This window comes from Somniosus microcephalus, chromosome 4 (assembly GCF_052327205.1).
Source record: "Somniosus microcephalus isolate GS21.2 chromosome 4, FLI_Smic_1.0, whole genome shotgun sequence".
Lineage (NCBI taxonomy): Eukaryota > Metazoa > Chordata > Chondrichthyes > Squaliformes > Somniosidae > Somniosus > Somniosus microcephalus.
The window spans coordinates 94,606,486-94,625,143 of NC_140990.1; the positions used below are offsets into that span (position 1 = coordinate 94,606,486).

Below are 18,658 nucleotides of genomic sequence, written 5' to 3' on the forward strand. Positions count from 1 at the left end.
GCCACCGACCCTGCTGCAAAGGCATTCCACTGACTCTCAAATTAGTTACACTGGTGGGCGAGTCGGGAACTAGAGGCCGTCAATATATCACTAAACGAATGAAGGGAAAGGTTAGAATAATTATTATTTTTTTTTTTTTTTATAAATGCAGATGATTGTTTGAACATGGTATTTTCTATCGGGTGGAATCAGAACCCATGAGAGCTTTTTAAAAGCGATGGGGATAAATATATATAAAAGGGACGGGAAAGAGCGGGAGAATTGGACAAAGGTGATGGCTCCTCCAGAGAAAGGCCACGGGGCGATGGCTGGGAGGAGGGGAGCCGGGCATGGTGGCCGGAGGTCGGATCGTGAGAAGCAGGCCACCACACGTGGAGCCAGCAACAGTGAGGAGGAGGCCACAGTGACGAGGAGGATGGAGCGGCTGAGGGACATCGTGCTCCCACTGCCACTGGATGCCATTGAATTGACTTTCTGAACACGGCACTGTAAGAATAGCTGACGTGTCCCTACGGGGAGTAAGCATTCCATTGTACTTGTACTAGTACTGGTTACATATGGCAAATAAAAATTGAATTGAAATGGGGAAAGAGTAGAGGAATGGGAGAAAGGGGCGAACACTTTCAGATAGAGGACACAGGCGTGAGGGGCCAAATGTTGAAAGGGACAAGCTTTTACATTTATATAGCGCCTTTCACGACCTCAGGATGTCCCAAAGTGCATTACAGTCAATGAAGTACTATTTGAAGTGTAGTTACTGTTTTAATGTAGGAAAAGCAGCAGCCAATTTGTGCACAGCAAGGTCCCACAAACAGCAATGTGACAATGACCAGATAATCTGTTTTAGTGATGTTGATTGAGGGATAAATATTGACCAGGACACCAGGGATAACTCCCCTGCTCCTCCTCTTCGAAATAGTGCCGTGGAATCTTTTACATCCACCAGAGAGCACAGATGGGGGCCTCGGTTTAACACCTCATCTGAAAGACAGCGCCGCCGACAGTGCCGCATTCCCCTAGTACCGCGCTGGAGCGTCAGCATAGATTTTTGTGCTCATGTCTCTGGAGCGGGACTTGAACCCACAACCTTCTGACTCACAGACGAGAGTGCTGCCCACTGAGCCAGAGAGCTAGCACGGGGCGGTGGGCCAAAAGGGAAAAGGATATAGGGAATAGGAGTAAGGGATAGCTGTTTCAAAGAGCCAGAAGGGTGTAAAACTTTGTGATTCTAAGGTGGAAATTGTAGGGAGTGTAGATGAAAGCATAAAATTACAAAGGGATATGGATAGATTAAGTGAATGGGAAAAACTGTGGCAAATGAAATTTAATGCAGTGAGGTCATCCACTTTGGACCTAAAAAAGGATAGAACAGGGTACTTTCTAAATGGTGAAAGGCTATAAACAGTGGAGGTCCAAAGAGACTTGGGGGATCCAGGTACCCAGATCATTAAAATGTCATGAACAGGTACAGAGAATAAGCAAAAAGGCTAATGGGATGCTGGCTTTTATATCTCGAGGACTAGAGTACAAGAGGGTAGAAGTTATGCTGCAGCTGTACAAAACCCTGGTTAGACCACACCTGGAGTACTGTGAGCAGTTCTGGGCACCACACCTTAGGAAGGATATATTGCCCTTGGAGGGAGTGCAGCGTAGGTTTACCAGAATGATGCCCAGACTTCAAGGATTAAGTCACGAGGAGAGATTACACAAATTAGGGTTGTATTCCCTGGAATTTAGATCGAAGTTTTCAAGATATTAAGGGGAACCGATAGGGTAGATAGAAAGAAACTATTTCTGCTGGTTGGGGATTCTATGACTAGGGGGCAGGGTCTAAAAATTAGAGCCAGACCTTTCAGGAGTGAAATTAGGAAACATTTCTACACACAAAGGGTGGTAGAAGTTTGGAACTCTCTTCCGCGAACAGCAAATGGTGCGAGATCAATTGCTAATTTTAAATCCGAGATTGATAACTTTTTGTTAACCAAAGGTATTAAGAGATATGGGCCAAAGGCGGGTATATGGAGTTAGGTCGCAAATCAGCCATGATCTCATCGAATGGTGGAACAGGCTCGAGGGGCCGAATGGCAGGGTCTAAGCAGCGCAGTGTCGGGTACAGGATGAGTGAGCAGGTGGGGAAAGGTAATGGGGTCAAAGGGTAAGGCAGAGTTTCTGGCGGAGGGAGGCATACAGGACAGTTCGAGTCCCACTTGTAGTGTGTTTCCCCGTTTGCTCACCTCCATGCCCCTCAGCCAAGAAATGGGGGGGGGGGGGGGGGATTCAAATCCAGGATTACTGCTCTTAACCCTAGCTGGAATGCATCTGCATGCACTTTGTCTCCGACACTTTACTTCCCATTATCACATTTTCCCATATAAATCCTTAATTTGCCATTTAGAATGGAATCTGTCTATGGCATCTGTCTATGTAAACGTGTCACGCTGCAATTACACCCTCCTTCCAGTGGTAGTGCTGCTTTTGCATCTCCCAACTTGTCGGCCTGTACTGCAGGGAAACTCCTGCGCTCCAAATTCTGCTACTTCCCAAATGGATTTTTAACGGGAAAGAATTGGTGACCCTCTGTAGGTGTGGGTATGGGGATTTGCAGCTTCTGAAGCGCCTCCCCAACCCAGTGGTGGGAGGGTGGATCTGCAATGGATAGCTTTATAATGGGAAAATTCTATTGCGACACAATCCAGCTCCCTCACACTGTCACTCAGTAACCCCTCCCCCAGCACCCTGTGTTACTGACTATCTCAACTGATGTTAATCCAGCTCCCTCACACTGTCACTCAGTAACCCCTCCCCCAGCGCCCTGTGTTACTGACTGTATCTCTACTGATGTTAATCCAGCTCCTTCACACTGTCACTCAGTAACCCCTCCCTCAGCACCCTGTGTTACTGACTGTATCTCTACTGATGTTAATCCAGCTCCCTCACACTGTCACTCAGTAACCTCTCCCCCGGCACCCTGTGTTACTGACTGTATCTCTACTGATGTTAATCCAGCTCCCTCACACTGTCACTCAGTAACCCCTCCCTCAGCACCCTGTGTTACTGACTGTATCTCTACTGATGTTAATCCAGCTCCCTCACTGTCACTCAGTAACCCCTCCCCCAGCACCCTGTGTTACTGACTGTATCTCTACTGATGTTAATCCAGCTCCCTCACACTGTCACTCAGTAACCCCTCCCCCAGCGCCCTGTGTTACTGACTGTATCTCTACTGATGTTAATCCAGCTCCCTCACACTGTCACTCAGTAACCATTCCCCCAGCGCCCTGCGTTACTGACTGTATCTCTACTGATGTTAATCCAGCTCCCTCACACTGTCACTCAGTAACCCCTCCCCCAGCGCCCTGTGTTACTGACTGTATCTCTACTGATGTTAATCCAGCTCCCTCACACTGTCACTCAGTAACCCCTCCCCCAGCGCCGTGTTACTGACTGTATCTCTACTGATGTTAATCCAGCTCCCTCACACTGTCACTCAGTAACCCCTCCCCCAGCGCCCTGTGTTACTGACTGTATCTCTACTGATGTTAATCCAGCTCCCTCACACTGTCACTCAGAACCCCTCCCCCAGCACCCTGTGTTACTGACTGTATCTCTACTGATGTTAATCCAGCTCCCTCACACTGTCACTCAGTAACCCCTCCCCCAGCAGCCTGTGTTACTGACTGTATCTCTACTGATGTTAATCCAGCTCCCTCACACTGTCACTCAGTAACCCCTCCCCCAGCATCCTGTGTTATCGACTGTATCTCTACTGATGTTAATCCAGCTCCCTCACACTGTCACTCAGTAACCCCTCCCCCAGCACCCTGTGTTACTGACTGTATCTCTACTGATGTTAATCCAGCTCCCTCACACTGTCACTCAGTAACCCCTCCCCCAGCACCCTGTGTTACTGACTGTATCTCTACTGATGTTAATCCAGCTCCCTCACACTGTCACTCAGTAACCTCTCCCCCAGCACCCTGTGTTACTGACTGTATCTCTACTGATGTTAATCCAGCTCCCTCACACTGTCACTCAGTAACCCCTCCCCCCAGCACCCTGTGTTACTGACTGTATCTCTGCTGAGGTTAATCCAGCTCCCTCACACTGTCACTCAGTAACCCCTCCCCCAGCGCCCTGTGTTACTGACTGTATCTCTACTGATGTTAATCCAGCTCCCTCACACTGTCGCTCAGTAACCCCTCCCCCAGCACCCTGTGTTACTGACTGTATCTCTACTGATGTTAATCCAGCTCCCTCACACTGTCACTCAGTAACCCCTCCCCCAGCACCCTGTGTTACTGACTGTATCTCTACTGATGTTAATCCAGCTCCTGCACACGGTCACTCAGAACCCCTCCCCCAGCACCCTGTGTTACTGACTGTATCTCTACTGATGTTAATCCAGCTCCCTCACTGTCACTCAGTAACCCCTCCCCCAGCGCCCTGTGTTACTGACTGTATCTCTACTGATGTTAATCCCACTCCCTCACTGTCACTCAGTAACCCCTCCCCCAGCGCCCTGTGTTACTGACTGTATCTCTACTGATGTTAATCCAGCTCCCTCACACTGTCACTCAGTAACCCCTCCCCCAGCGCCCTGTGTTACTGACTGTATCTCTACTGATGTTAATCCAGCTCCCTCACACTGTCACTCAGTAACCCCTCCCCCAGCGCCGTGTTACTGACTGTATCTCTACTGATGTTAATCCAGCTCCCTCACTGTCACTCAGTAACCCCTCCCCCAGCGCCCTGTGTTAGACTGTATCTCTACTGATGTTAATCCCACTCCCTCACTGTCACTCAGTAACCCCTCCCCCAGCACCCTGTGTCACTGACTGTATCTCTACTGATGTTAATCCAGCTCCCTCACACTGTCACTCAGTAACCCCTCCCCCAGCACCCTGTGTTACTGACTGTATCTCTACTGATGTTAATGCAGCTCCTGCACACGGTCACTCAGAACCCCTCCCAGCCAGCACTCTGGTTTCCCCTTCCACTAATCTCCCCTAACCCCCCCTCCCCCCCAAACCAACTCTAGTAATTCTGAGAACAGGTGAGTGGATCGCACGAGGCAGTTAGCCCAGCAAAGCACTAAAAGAATAAGAAGGTTAAATGACAGCCTTACCCTCCCCCCAGCGACTTCCATTTCCAGCAGTCAGTCCTTTCTCCCCTGAAGCAAGGCTGGCGCACAGCTGTGTTGTGACTAAATATAGGAACACTTGCTAATCAGGGGGCCGCCTCCGCAGAAATCACATCTGACAGTCAGAGGACGTCAGATTTATTTTTAGACCAGCATGCACTGATCCCACAAGGGAGCCTGGTTTTACTCAGCTCCGAGTGTGAGCACAAGGACAACGGTGCATAAACTGCTATCTTGGGGGGCGGGGGGAGTAAAGGGAGCACTCAAGTAAAGCTCCCTCTACACTGTCCCATCAAACACTCCCAGGGCAGGTACAGCATGGGTTAGATACAGAGTAAAGCTCCCTCTACACTGTCCCATCAAACACTCCCAGGGCAGGTTATGCATGGGTTAGATACAGAGTAAAGCTCCTTCTACACTGCCCCATCAAACACTCCCAGGGCAGGTACAGCACAGCTTAGATACAAAGTAAAGCTCTCTCTACACTGTCCCATCAGACATTCCCAGGGCAGGTACAGCACGGGTTAGATACAGAGTAAAGCTCCATTTACATTGTCAGTGCCTCTGCCCACTCTTAACTAGGTTGATGCTGCACAAGTTCATGTAATTGCTAGCTGTCTGGGACTGGATCTGACCCATTCAGTCCCCCATCAGAGAGCGCAGTCCTCATTCCCCTCTGTCTGGGGCTAGATTTGACTCCGGGTCCCTTCGGTTGAAAGGTCAGTATCTGACCCACTGCCACACTCAGATCAGAGAGGGGAGACCTTCGTCCACTCTATCGTAGCTGGATTTGACCTTGGGGCCCAGAGATTTGACCTTGGGGCCCAGAGATTTGACCCCTGGTCCCACCCAGCACCCCATTAGGCTGGAAAGCTAACTAAGTGCACAGGGTGATCTACACACAGAATAACAGCCTCGAGGTGTGACCTCCCTCCTCCCAGATTGTAACCCGCGCACCCACCTCACCCCAGCCGAATGCGTTGACTGTCCCTTGAGGTACAGGTTCTATGGGCTCTGGCACCACGTGGCATTTCTTCATTGAGCCCAGAGTGAAGGCTGGCAGGATATTTGGCAGTGGGGTGCCCTGATATGCACAGCCACCTGTCCCTTCCCATATTCAAGCAGGGGTCAAGGGACAGTGGTCAGGAGCAGCGGTGTGTGTGTTTTCTCCTCTCGCTTTGCAATTCCAGGGGGTTGCAGAGGCTGAATGTTGCGCTGATTGTTCTGCCCCCATCTGGGGTTGGCTATCTCAGCACAGACCAGTGGGGGCAGGTGGAACCTGGGCCATTCCTGCACTGTGTGGGACTCCGCACCAATTGTAGCCCACTACTGCCCGCCTCCGGCTGGGATCAGTGACCTCAGCAGAGATTAGGGGGACCTTCCTGAACTGTTCGCACAGAAACGGCATTATTGAGGAGCTCTGCCCTCTCCGCCCCCCCCATTTAAAGTTGTTAGAATTCACAGCATAGAAACAGGCCATTCAGCCTTATTGGTCCGTGCCGGCATTTAAAAAAAAATTGTTTATGGGATGTGGGCGTCGCTGGCAAGGCCAGCATTTATTGGTCATCCCTAACTGCCCTTGAGAAGGTGGTGGTGAGCTGCATTCTTGAACCGCTGCAGTCCGTGTAGTGAAGGTACTCCCACAGTGCTGTTAGGGAGGGAGTTCCAGGATTTTGATCCAGTGACGATGAAGGAGCAACAGCGATATATTTCCATGTCCGGATGGTGTGTGACTTGGAGGGGAACTTGCAGGGGATGGTGTTCCAATGCGCCTGCTGCGCTCATCATTCTAGGTAGAAGAGGTCGCGGGTTTGGGAGGTGTTGCCAAAGAAGCCTTGGCGAGTTGCTGCAGCGCATCTTGTAGATGGTACACACTGCAGCCACGGTACGCCGGTGATGGAGGGAGTGAATGTTTAAGGTGGTGGACGGGGTGCTGATCAAGCGGGCTGCTTTGTCCTGGATGGTGTCGAGCTTCTCAAGTGTTGTTGGAGCTGCACTCATCCAGGCAAGTGGAGAGTATTCCATCACACTCCTTACTTGTGCCTTGGAGATGGTGGAAAGGCTTTGGGGAGTCAGGTGAGACACACCACAGAATACCCAGCCTCTGACTTGCTCTTGTAGCCACAGTACTTATGTGGCCGGTCCAGTTAAGTTTCTGGTCAATGGTGCGCCCCAGGATGTTGATGGTGGGGGATTCGGCGATAGTAATCCTGTTGAATGTCAAGGGGTGGCGGTTAGATACTCTCTTGTTGCAGATGGTCATTGTCTGGCACTTGTATGGCACAATGTTACCTGCCACGTATCCGCCCAAGCCTGAATGTCACCCAGGTCTTGCTGCATGTGGGCACGGACTGATTCATTATCTGAGGAGTTGCGAACACTGTGCAATCATCACTGAACATCCCCACTTCTGACCCTATGATGGAGGGAAGGTCATTGATGAAGCAGCTGAAGATGGTTGGGCCTACAACACTGCCCTGAGGAGCTCCTGCAGCGATGTCCTGGGGCTGAGATGGTTGTGGTTGTTCCATATCAATCATCTTCCTTTGTGCTAGGTATGACTCCAGCCAGTGGAGAGTTTTCTCGACTCCCATTGACTTCAATTTTACTAGCACTCCTTGATGCCACACTCGGTCAAATGCTGCCTTGATGTCAAGGGCAGTCACTCTCACCTCACCTCTGGAATTCAGCTCCTTTGCAGCCTGATACGCTTATCAATTACTTCATAAAAGGTGATGAGTCGAAGAAGAGATGATGAGTCGAAAGAAGAGATGAATAAGGCTTTTATTAGCTAAGAAGAGACCATGCTTCTTCGTGAGTGACTGAACAAGTCTGAACGAAACCCACACAGTGGTGGGTGGAGTCAGCTGAGGCATGCCTCCATACACAGCGCCACCCAGAGGTGGCAATATACAATACAGTGGTTTACCACATTCACCCCTTGTTTAATGTGAAGTCCGGCGGGGTGAAGGGTACTACAAGTTAAGTCTATCAGGAGGCCTTGTCTGACGTCCTGATCGTCGTGGTGGCGGCGGCGGTGTTGCAGCATCCGACGTCGGGTCTGGTGTCTGGGTGGTTGGCGAAGATTCCTGGGGCTTTGGCATGCCGTCTGCAGGGGTTGGGTTGGGAGGGGTGGTGGGGGATAACAACAGTGGTAAGGGGGATAACGGTGGTAAGGGGGATAACGGTGGTAATTCAGGGGTACCCGAGGGTGCGAGATCTCGTATGGAGACCGTGTCCTCCCGCCCGTCTGGGTATGTCACCCAGGCATACTGGGGGTTGGCGTGTAGGAGGTGCACCCGCTCGACCAGGGGGTCCGTTTTATGCGTCCTCACGTGCCTCCGCAGTAGGACGGGCCCAGGAGAAGTCAACCATGCCGGTAGCGAGGTTCCCGATGTAGACTTCCGGGGGAAAACGAACATTTTCTCATGAGGGGTCGCATTAGTGGCAGTACAAAGCAGTGACCGAATGGAGTGAAGCGCTGCAGGGAGGACCTCCTGCCAGCGGGAGGTCGGAAGGCCCTTAGATTTTAGTGCTAAGAGGACTGCCTTCCAAACCGTCGCGTTCTCCCTTTCCACCTGGCCGCTCCCCCGGGGGTTGTAACTGGTGGTCCTGCTCGTGGCGATACCTCTTGTTAGCAGGTACTGCCGAAGTTCGTCGCTCATGAACGATGAGCCCCTGTCGCTATGTATATAGCTGGGGAACCCGAACAGAGCGAAGATGTCATTCAGACACTTGATGACCGTGGTACTGGTCATGTCTGGGCAAGGGATGGCAAAGGGGAAACGGGAGTACTCATCAACTATGTTGAGGAAGTACACATTGCGGTCAGCGGAGGGGAGGGGCCCTTTAAAATCGACGCTCAGGCGTTCGAAGGGGCGGGTGGCCTTGATCAGGCTTGCTCTGTCCGGCCTATAGAAGTGCGGTTTGCACTCGGCGCAGATTTGGCAGCTCTTGGTCATGGTCCTGACCTCCTCGATGGAGTAGGGCAGGTTACGGGATTTGATAAAATGGAAAAACCTGGTGACCCCCGGGTGGCAGAGGTCATTGTGGAGGGACTGCAGCCTATCACTCTGCGCGTTGGCGCATGTACCACGTGATAGGGCATCTGGGGGCTCATTGAGTTTCCCTGGCCGATACAAGATATCATAATTGTAGGTGGAGAGTTCGATTCTCCACCTCAAGATCTTGTCGTTCTTGATTTTACCCCTCTGCTTATTATTAAACATAAAAGCTACTGAACGCTGGTCAGTGAGCAGGGTAAATCGTTTCCCGGCCAGGTAATGCCTCCAGTGACGCACCGCTTCTACAATAGCCTGGGCCTCCTTTTCGACGGAGGAGTGTCTCGTCTCGGGGCCCTGGAGGGTCCTTGAGAAAAAGGCCACGGGTCTGCCCGCCTGGTTAAGGGTCGCGGCTAGGGCGAAGTCGGAGGCATCACTCTCCACTTGGAAGGGGATGGACTCATCCACCGCGTGCATTGCGGCCTTCGCGATATCGTTCTTGATAAGAGTGAAGGCTGCACACGCCTCTGGTGTCAGGGGGAAGGAGGTGGCTTTGATGAGGGGCCTGGCTTTGTCTGCATAGAGGGGCACCCACTGGGCGTAGTAGGAGAAAAACCCCAGGCATCTCTTCAGTGCTTTTTGGCAGTGGGGAAGGGGTAGCTCCATTAGGGGGCGCATTCTGTCGGGGTCGGGCCCGATGACTCCGTTCTCCACCACGCAGCCGAGGATGGCCAGGCGCTTGGTGTGAAACATACATTTTTCCTTATTGTACGTTAGGTTCAGCCGTTGGGCCGTACGGAGGAAATTTGCTAGATTAACGTCGTGGTCCTGCTGGTCGTGGCCGCAGATGGTGACGTTATCCAAATAGGGGAAGGTTGCCCGCAGCGCGTTCTGGTCAACCATTCGGTCCATCTCCCTTTGGAAGACCGAAACCCCGTTGGTGACGCCGAAGGGGACCCTAAGGAAGTGGTAGAGGCGGCCGTTTGCCTCGAAGGCAGTATACTGGCGGTCCTCATGGCGGATGGGCAGCTGGTGGTACGCTGACTTAAGGTCGATGGTGGAGAATACTTTGTATTGCGCAATCTGATTGACCATATCAGATATGCGAGGGAGGGGGTACGCGTCCAGCTGGGTGTACCGGTTTATGGTTTGGCTGTAGTCGATTACCATGCGGCGTTTTGCAGTGGTTTTAACGACTACAACCTGGGCTCGCCAGGGGCTAGTGCTACCTTCGATAATGCCCTCCTTCAAGAGCCGCTCCACCTCAGAGCTGATAAAAGCTCTGTCCCCGGCACTGTACCGCCTGCTTTTGGTAGCGATGGGTTTACAGTCGCGGGTGAGGTTAGCGAACAGGGGAGGGGGGGGACTTTTAATGTGGAAAGGCTGCAGGTGGTTTGCAGCGGGCGATTTAAAAGTTGTTGGTTGCAGACTGTGAGTGGGGGGAGGGGTCCACCGTATGCTAGTGTGACACTCTTAAGGTGGCACTGAAAATCCAACCCTAGCAGGACGGCAGCGCAAAGACGGGGCAGGACTAACAGTTTAAATTTTTGATATTCAGTGCCCCCTACTGACAGGGTCACCACACAGTAGCCGCTGATGTCCATTGACTGGGACTTGGACGCCATAGAAATGCGATGGTGCGTTGGCAGAATCGTGAGGGAGTGGCTACGTACCGTGTCGGGGTGGACGAAACTCTCTGTGCTCCCGCTGTCGATCAGGCAACTGGTGGCGCGGCCGTTTACCGCGATATCCATCATGGAGCTGGATAGATGGTGAGGGTGGCCTTGATCCAGCGTCACGGAGGCCAGTATGTGGCTTAGTGAGTCACTATAGTCATCCGCCGAGACGGTGGTCGGTTCCGGTGACGAAATGGCGGTTGAGTGCGTTGGATACGATGGCGGCGGATGCCATGCGGCCGGGGGTACACAAAATGGCGGATAAGATGGCTGCTCCCACGGCCCGCACGCTGCGCTGCTGGCTGGCTTCCCCTTGCAGGCGTTAGCGTAATGGCCTTTCTTCCCGCAGCCCGAGCAGGTAGCTGTCTTAGCTGGGCAGTGCGCTCTGGGATGTTTTAACTGGCCACAGAAATAGCATTTTTGGGCCTGGTTACTGGGCATCGAAGCAGTTCTTACTGGAGGCTGCTGTCTCGGTTGGGTCGCTGCAGCGGTTGGTGCCGGGGGCGGCGGTCCCGTGTCCCACGGTTTCGATTGCCATGTCTCGGCGCCGTTACGGGGGTATGCCTCGAGGTTTCGGTGGGCCTCCTCTAACGAGAGCGCAAGGGCAATGGCCGTCTTCAGGTCGGGTTCCTTGCTTTCTAGCAGTCTCTGCCGGGTGTGGTCTGACTGGAGGCCCCTGACGAAGGCATCACAGGCGAGTCCCTGCGCGTGCTCCACAGCCGTTACCGCTTTACAATCGCAGTCTCTGCAGAGTGCCAGTAGCGCCCGTGCAAATGCCCCTACCGATTCTCCCGGTTGCTGCCTGCGGGATCCCAAGAGGTGTCGGGCGTAAATTGTGTTCACTGGGCGCGTATATTGCCCTTTTAGTAGCTCGAGGGCCGCCACATACGTATTAGAGTCCCGGATTAGCATATATACTTGATGGCTCACCTGGGCGGTCAAAATTTTCAGTTTGTGATCCTCCTCTGTAACCTGTGAGATTGCGAGGAAGGATTCAAAGCAGCTCAGCCAGTGTTCAAACTTGGCTGATGCACCCACATCTTGAGGGTCGAGGTCCAGGCGTGGTGGTCTGAGGGCTCTCAGCAATGTCTGCTGTATCCGTTGCTGTTGTTGCTCCTCAGGTGTCGCCATTTAACTTTTAGCTAATAAAATTGATACGCTTATCAATTACTTCATAAAAGGTGATGAGTCGAAGAAGAGATGATGAGTCGAAAGAAGAGATGAATAAGGCTTTTATTAGCTAAGAAGAGACCATGCTTCTTCGTGAGTGACTGAACAAGTCTGAACGAAACCCACACAGTGGTGGGTGGAGTCAGCTGAGGCATGCCTCCATACACAGCGCCACCCAGAGGTGGCAATATACAATACAGTGGTTTACCACACAGCCTTGGTCCAAACGTGGACAATGAGGTCGGGAGCAGAGTGGTCTTGGCGGAACCTAAACTGAGCATCAGTGAGCAGGTTATTGGTGAATAAGTGCTGCTTGATAGCACTGTCGATGACACCTTCCATCACTTTGTTGATGATTGAGAGTAGACTGATGGGGCGGTAACTGTCCGGATTGGATTTGTCCTGCTTTTTGTGAACAGGACATAACTGGGCAGTTTTCAACATTGTTAGGTAGATGCCAGTGTTGTAGCTGTACTGGAACAGCTTGGCTAGAGGCGCGGCTAGTTCTGGAGCACAAGTCTTCAGCTCGACAGTCGTGATGTTGTCGGGGCCCATAGCCTTTGCTGTATCCAGTGCACTCAGCCATTTCTTGATATCATGTGGAATTAATCGAATTGACTGAAGACTGGTTTCTGTGATGGTGGGGACCTCAGGAGGAGGCAGCGATGGATCATCCACTCAGCACTTCTGGCTGAAGTTGTTTGCAAACACTTCAGCCTTGTCTTTTGCACTCACGTGCTGGGCTCTGCCATCACGGAGGATGGGGATGTTCATGGAGTCGCCTCCTCCTCCTCCCCCCCGTTAGTTGTTTAATTGTCCACCACCATTCACGAGTGGATGTGGCAGGACTGCAGAGCTTTGAAGTGACCCGTTGGTTGTGGGATCACTTAGCTCTGTCTATAGCAAAAGCAAAATACTTCAGATGCTGGAAATCTGAAATAAAAACAGAAATTGCTGGAAATACTCAGCAGGTCAGGCAGCATCTGTGGAGAGAGAAACAGTTAATGTTTCGGGTCTATGACCTTTCATCAGAACTGGAAAAAGTTAGAGATGTAACAGATTTTAAGCAAGTGCAGGGGCAGGGAAAAGGTCGGGGGGGGGGAGAAAGAGAAGGGGAAGGAAAGAACAAAAAAGGGAAGGTCTGTGATAGGGTGGAAGGCAGGAGAGATTAAATGACGAAAGGTATGATTGTACAAAGCAAAAAGGAGATGGTAATGGGACAAGTAAGGAAATAAAAGATTGACTAGAAGAGATGTAAATGGGAATGGCAGAATCAACAGTGGCCATCTGAAAATATAGGGGCAGAGGTTATGGTCTGAAATTGTTCAACTCTTGAGTCAAGAAGGCTGTAAAATGCCAACAACAACAAGTATTTATACAGCACCTTTAATGTAGTAAAACATCCCAAGGAGTATAAGAAGACAAAAATTTGACACCGAGCCACATAAGAAATCAGGGCAGATGACCAAAAGCCCGGTCAAAGAGGTAGGTTTTAAGGAGCATCTTAAAGGAGGAAAGAGGTAGGGTGGCAGAGGGGTTTAGGGAGGGAGTTCCAGAGGGGAAGGGGTGCATCTGTTCTGACGATGCCACCTTCCATATTAGTGCTTCAGCTATGTGTTCCTTTATCCTCAACCGAGGATTCCCCTCTACTGTGGTTGACACGGCCCTCAATTGTGTCTGTTCCATTTCCCGCACTTCTGCTCTCACCCCTCCCCCTCCCTCCCAGAACCACGATTGGGTTCCTCTTGTCCTCAGCTTTCACCCCACCAGCCTCCACATTCAACGCATCATCCTCCGCCATTTCTGCCACCTCCAGCGTGATTCCACCACCAGACATATCTTCCCCGCCCCTCCCCTTTCAGCATTCTGAAGGGACCGTAACCTCCGCGACACCCTGGTCCACTCCATAATCACCCCAAACACCCCCTCCCCTTCCCACAGCACCTTCCCGTGCAAGCACAGGAGATGCAACACCTGCCCTTTTACCTCCTCCCTTCCCACCGTCCAGGTGAAACAGCGATTTACTTGTACTTCTTGCAATTTAGTAGACTGCATTTGCTGCTCACGATGCGGTCTCCTCTACATTGAGGAGACCAAACGCAGATTGGGTGACTGCTTTGCGGAACACCTCCGTTAACAGACAGAAAACAAAGAGTAGGGAGAAACGGGTCTTTTTCAGGATGGCAGGCTGTGACTAGTGGGGTACCACAAGGATCGGTGCTTGGGCCCCAGCTATTCACAATCTAGATCAATGATTTGGATGAGGGGACTAAATGTAACATTTCCAAATTTGCTGATAAGCTAGGTGGCAGTGTCAGTTGTGAAGAGGCTTCAAGGGGATCTCGACAGGCTCAGTGAGTGGGCGAGAACATGGCAGATGGAATATAATGTGGATAAATGTGAAGTTATCCACTTTGGTAGAAAAAACCCCAGAAAGGCAGAGTATTTCCTAAATGGTGAAAGATTGTGGAATGGAGATGCTCAAAGGGGCCTGGGAGTCACTGAAAGTGAACGTCCTTCTCCTCTTCTTCTTCTTTGGCAGTCCCTCGGAACCGAGGATGATTTGCTTCCACGTTAAAAATGAGTTCTCAGGTGACTGATGAGTCTAATATGGGACCTACAGTCTCTGTCACAGGTGGGGCAGACGGTGGTTGAAGGGGCGGGTCAGTGGGGTGCTTAGGTTGACGTGCGCTCCTTGTGCTGTTTGTGCTTTGCTTCCGCTTGCTCCCGGCGAAGAGACTCGAGATATTTGGCGCCTTCCCGGATACTTCTCCTCCACTTTGTACGGTCTTGGGCCAGGGATTCCCAGGTGTCGGTGGGGATGTTGCACTTTTTCAAGGAGGCTTTGAGGGTGTCCTTGAAGCGTTTTCTCTGCCCACCTGGGGCTCTCTTGCAGTGTCGGAGCTCCAAGTAGAGCACTTGCTTTGGGTGGGCAGAAAAAACGCTTCTAGGACAGCCTCAAAGTGAATGTGCAGGTGCAGCAAACCATTAGGAAGGCAAATGGTACGCTGGCCTTCATTACAAGAGGATTTGAGTACAGGAGTAAAGAAGTCTTACTCCAATTATATAGGGCCTTGGTGAGACCACACCTGGAGTACTGTGTACAATTTTGGTCTCCTTACCTAAGGAAGGATATACTTGCCATAGAGGGAGTGCAACGAAGGTTCATGAGATTGATTCCTGGGATGGCGGGACTGTCGTATGAGAAGAGATTGAGTAAACTAGGCCTGTATTCGCTTGAATTCAGAAGAATGAGAGGATCTCATTGAAGCATACAAAATTATTACAGGGCTTGATGGGGTGGATGCTGGGAGAATGTTTCCCTTGGCTGGGGAGTCTAGGACCAGGGGCCACAGCCTCAGGATAAAAGGGTAGGCCATTCAGGACTGAGATGAGAAGAAATTTCTTCAGAGGGTGGTGAATCTTTGGAATTCTCTACCCCAGAGGGCTGTGGAGGCTCAGTCATTGGGTATATTCAAAACAGAAGTCGATAGATTTCTGACTAGTAAGGGCATCAAGGGATATGGCGATAGGGCCGGTGAATGGAGTTGAGGCAGAAGATCAGCCATGATCTCATTGAATGGCGGAGCAGGCTCGAAGGGCCTAGTCCTGCTCCTATTTCTTATGTTCAGTCCGTAAGCGTGACCCCGAGCTTCCGGCCGCCTGTCACTTTAATTCCCCGCTCCACTCCCACGCTGACCTCTGTCCTCGGCCTTACACTGTTCCAACGAAGCTCAAGGAACAGCACCTCATCTTTCGATTAGTTACTTTGCAGCCTTCTGGACTCAACATCGAGTTCAATAATTTCAGATCATAACCTCGGCCCCTATTTTTTCAGATGGCAGCTGATGATTCTGCCATCCCCATTTACACCTCTTCTAGACTCATCTTTTGTTTCGTTACTTGTCCCATTATCATCTCCCTTTTCTTTGTACAATCATACCTTTTGTCATTTAATCACTCCTGCCTTCTACCCTATCAGGCCTTCCCTTTTGTTCTTTCCTCCCCTCCCCCCACACTTGCTTAAAATCTGTCATATCTAACTTTTTCCAGTTCTGACGAAAGGTCATCGACCTGAAACTTTAACTCTTTCTCTCTCCACAGATGCTGCCTGATCTGCTGAGTATTTCCAAAATTTTGTTTTTATTTCAGTCTATAGCATGCTGATTAGCATGCATGTAGTCCTGTGTTGCAGCTTCCCCAGGTTGGCACTTCATTTTTAGGTACGCCTGGTGCTGCTCTTGGCATGCTCTTCTAAACTCCTCATTGAACTGGGGTTGGTCCCCTGGCTTGATGGTAATGGTAGAGTGAGGGATATGCCGGGCCATGAGGTTACGGATTGTGGTGGAATACAATTCTGCTGCTGCTGATGGCCCATCACGCCTCATGGATGCCCAGTTTTGAGCTGCTAGATCTGTTCCGAATCTACCCCATTTAGCACGGTGGTAGTGCCACACAACATAGTGGAGGGTGTCATCAGTGTGAGGACAGGAATTCGTCTCCACAACGGCTGTGCGGTGGTCACTGCTACCAATGCTGTCAGACAGATGCATCTGCGACAGGTAGATTGGTGAGGACGAGGTCAAGTAGGTTTTTCCCTCGTGTTGGTTCTCTCACCACCTGCCGCAGGCCCAGTGTGGCAGCTACGTCCTTCAGGACTCGGCCAGCAGTGGTGTTACCGAGCCACTCTTGGTGATGGACATTGAAGTCCCCCACCCAGAGTACATTCTGTGCCCTTGTTACCCTGTGCTTCTTCCAAGTGGTGTTCAACATGGAGGGAGCTGAGGGAGAGCAGTAGGTGGTAATCAGCAGGAGGTTTCCTTGCCCATGCTTGACCTGAAGCCATGAGACTTCATGGGATCTGGAGTCAAGGTATAATTCTGTGAGTATGACTATGTCAGGCTGTTGCTTGACTAGTCTGTGGGACAGCTCTCCCAATTTTGGCACAAGTCCCCAGCTGTTAGTGAGGAGGACTTTGCAGGGTCGACTGGGCTGGGTGTGCCTTTGCCTTATCTGAAGCTGGTCCCTAGGTTGATGCCGGGTGGTCTGTCCGGTTTTATTGTTTTTCGTAGCAATTTGGTACAACTGAGAGGCCATTTCAGACTGGGCTGGATGTGCATTTCAGAGGGCAGTTACGAGTCAACCACATTGCTGTGGGTCTGGAGTCACATATCAGCCAGACCAGGTAAGGATGGCAGATTTCCTTCCCTAAAAAAGGACATTAGTGAACCAGGTGGGTTTTTACAACAATCCGGTAGTTTCTTGGTCACCATTACTGATGCTAGCTTTTTATTCCAGATTTATTTAATTATCTGAATTTAAATTCCCCAGCTGCCGTGGTGGGATTTGAACTCATATCTCTGGATTATTAATCCAGGCCTCTGGATTACTAGTCCAGTAACTATGCTACTGTACCCCTGTTGCACAAGAACCTCCTCCCATCCCTACTTCATCTCACCCCGTCAACATATCCTTCAACTCCCTTCTCCCTCATGTGCTTATCTAGCTTCCCCTTAAATGCATCGATACTATTCACCTCAACCACTCCCTGTGGTTGCGAATTCCACATTCTCACCACTCTCTGGGTGAGGAACTTTCTCCTGAATTCCCTATTGGATTTATTAGTAACTCTCATACTTATGACCTCTAGTTTTGGATTCCCCACATCTTCTCTATCCCCACCCTATCGAACCCCTTCATAATTCTAAAGACCTCTCATCAGGTCACCCCTAATCCTTTTCTTTTCTAGAGAAAGGAGTCCCAGCCCATTCAGTCTTTCCTGATAAGTATATTCTCACAGTTCTGGTATCATCCTAGTGAATCTTTTCTGCCCCTTCTCCAGTGCCACTATATCCCTCTTGTAATATGGAGACCAGAACTGTGCACAATACTCCAAGTGTGGACTAACCAATTTATAAAATAATTTCTCTGCTTTTCAATTCTATCGCTCTAGAAATAAACCACAGTGCTTGGTTTGCTTTTTTTAAAATGGCCTTATTAACCTGCGTTGTCTATCACTGACTTGCTGCCTGCAGGTTCTCCCACTACGTGGCGCACCACTCACTGAATCTTCCCATTAGTTAACTCAATAGTTCCAGATCACGCCCGCTTCATGCTTGGCACTGCGGTGCCAACTTGGCGCAGAGCTGCCCTGACAACCTCCGTCAACCTACACGGCCAAGCGGGAGGAAGCTGATACTAAGTCATTCCCCGAGCCCACAGCTCTGAGGGGCAAGCAGGGCAGGAATTGCCTGGGGGCGGGGGGGAAAACAGGATGGCGCAGTCTCTGGGCAAAGGAGTGCAGAAGAACCAAACAAGGCACATCATCCCTGCCGAACCCTGAGCTGCGCCACAGGTACAGCTGAGGACTGCGAATTTGCTCCCCTCCCTCCCCACCCCCAGGCCGTTGGCGCACCGTTAAGGTATCCGCACACGACGCCTGGCACACTTACCTGCGAGGATGCTTCAGCCTGGCTCGGCTCCAACTGGGCGTGGTAATTGGTGACAAGTCTGCGACAGCCCAGGAGGTTCTCGATGGGCTCCCAGGTGTTGGCTCTGGAGCTGTACCCCTTCCACTTGAGCAGGTACTCCATGCCCCCCTCTATGTATCGAGAATTCAGGATGGCTTCCACCTGCAGGACAGACGTGGAGAGGGGGGCGGAAGAGAACAA

General features: G+C 51.1%; 1 protein-coding gene across 2 annotated transcripts in view; it reads right to left on the reverse strand.

Annotated features, from left to right (window-relative positions):
* The window catches only part of LOC147119527 (uncharacterized), a 401,105-nt gene that overhangs the window by 19,847 nt on the left and 362,600 nt on the right, over nt 1-18,658 (reverse strand). For both annotated transcript variants that reach the window (XM_085985103.1, XM_085985104.1), the window contains exon 2: nt 18,440-18,619. In XM_085985103.1, the coding sequence (XP_085841229.1) occupies nt 18,440-18,619 (180 nt within the window). The remainder of the gene's footprint in view (nt 1-18,439; nt 18,620-18,658) is intronic.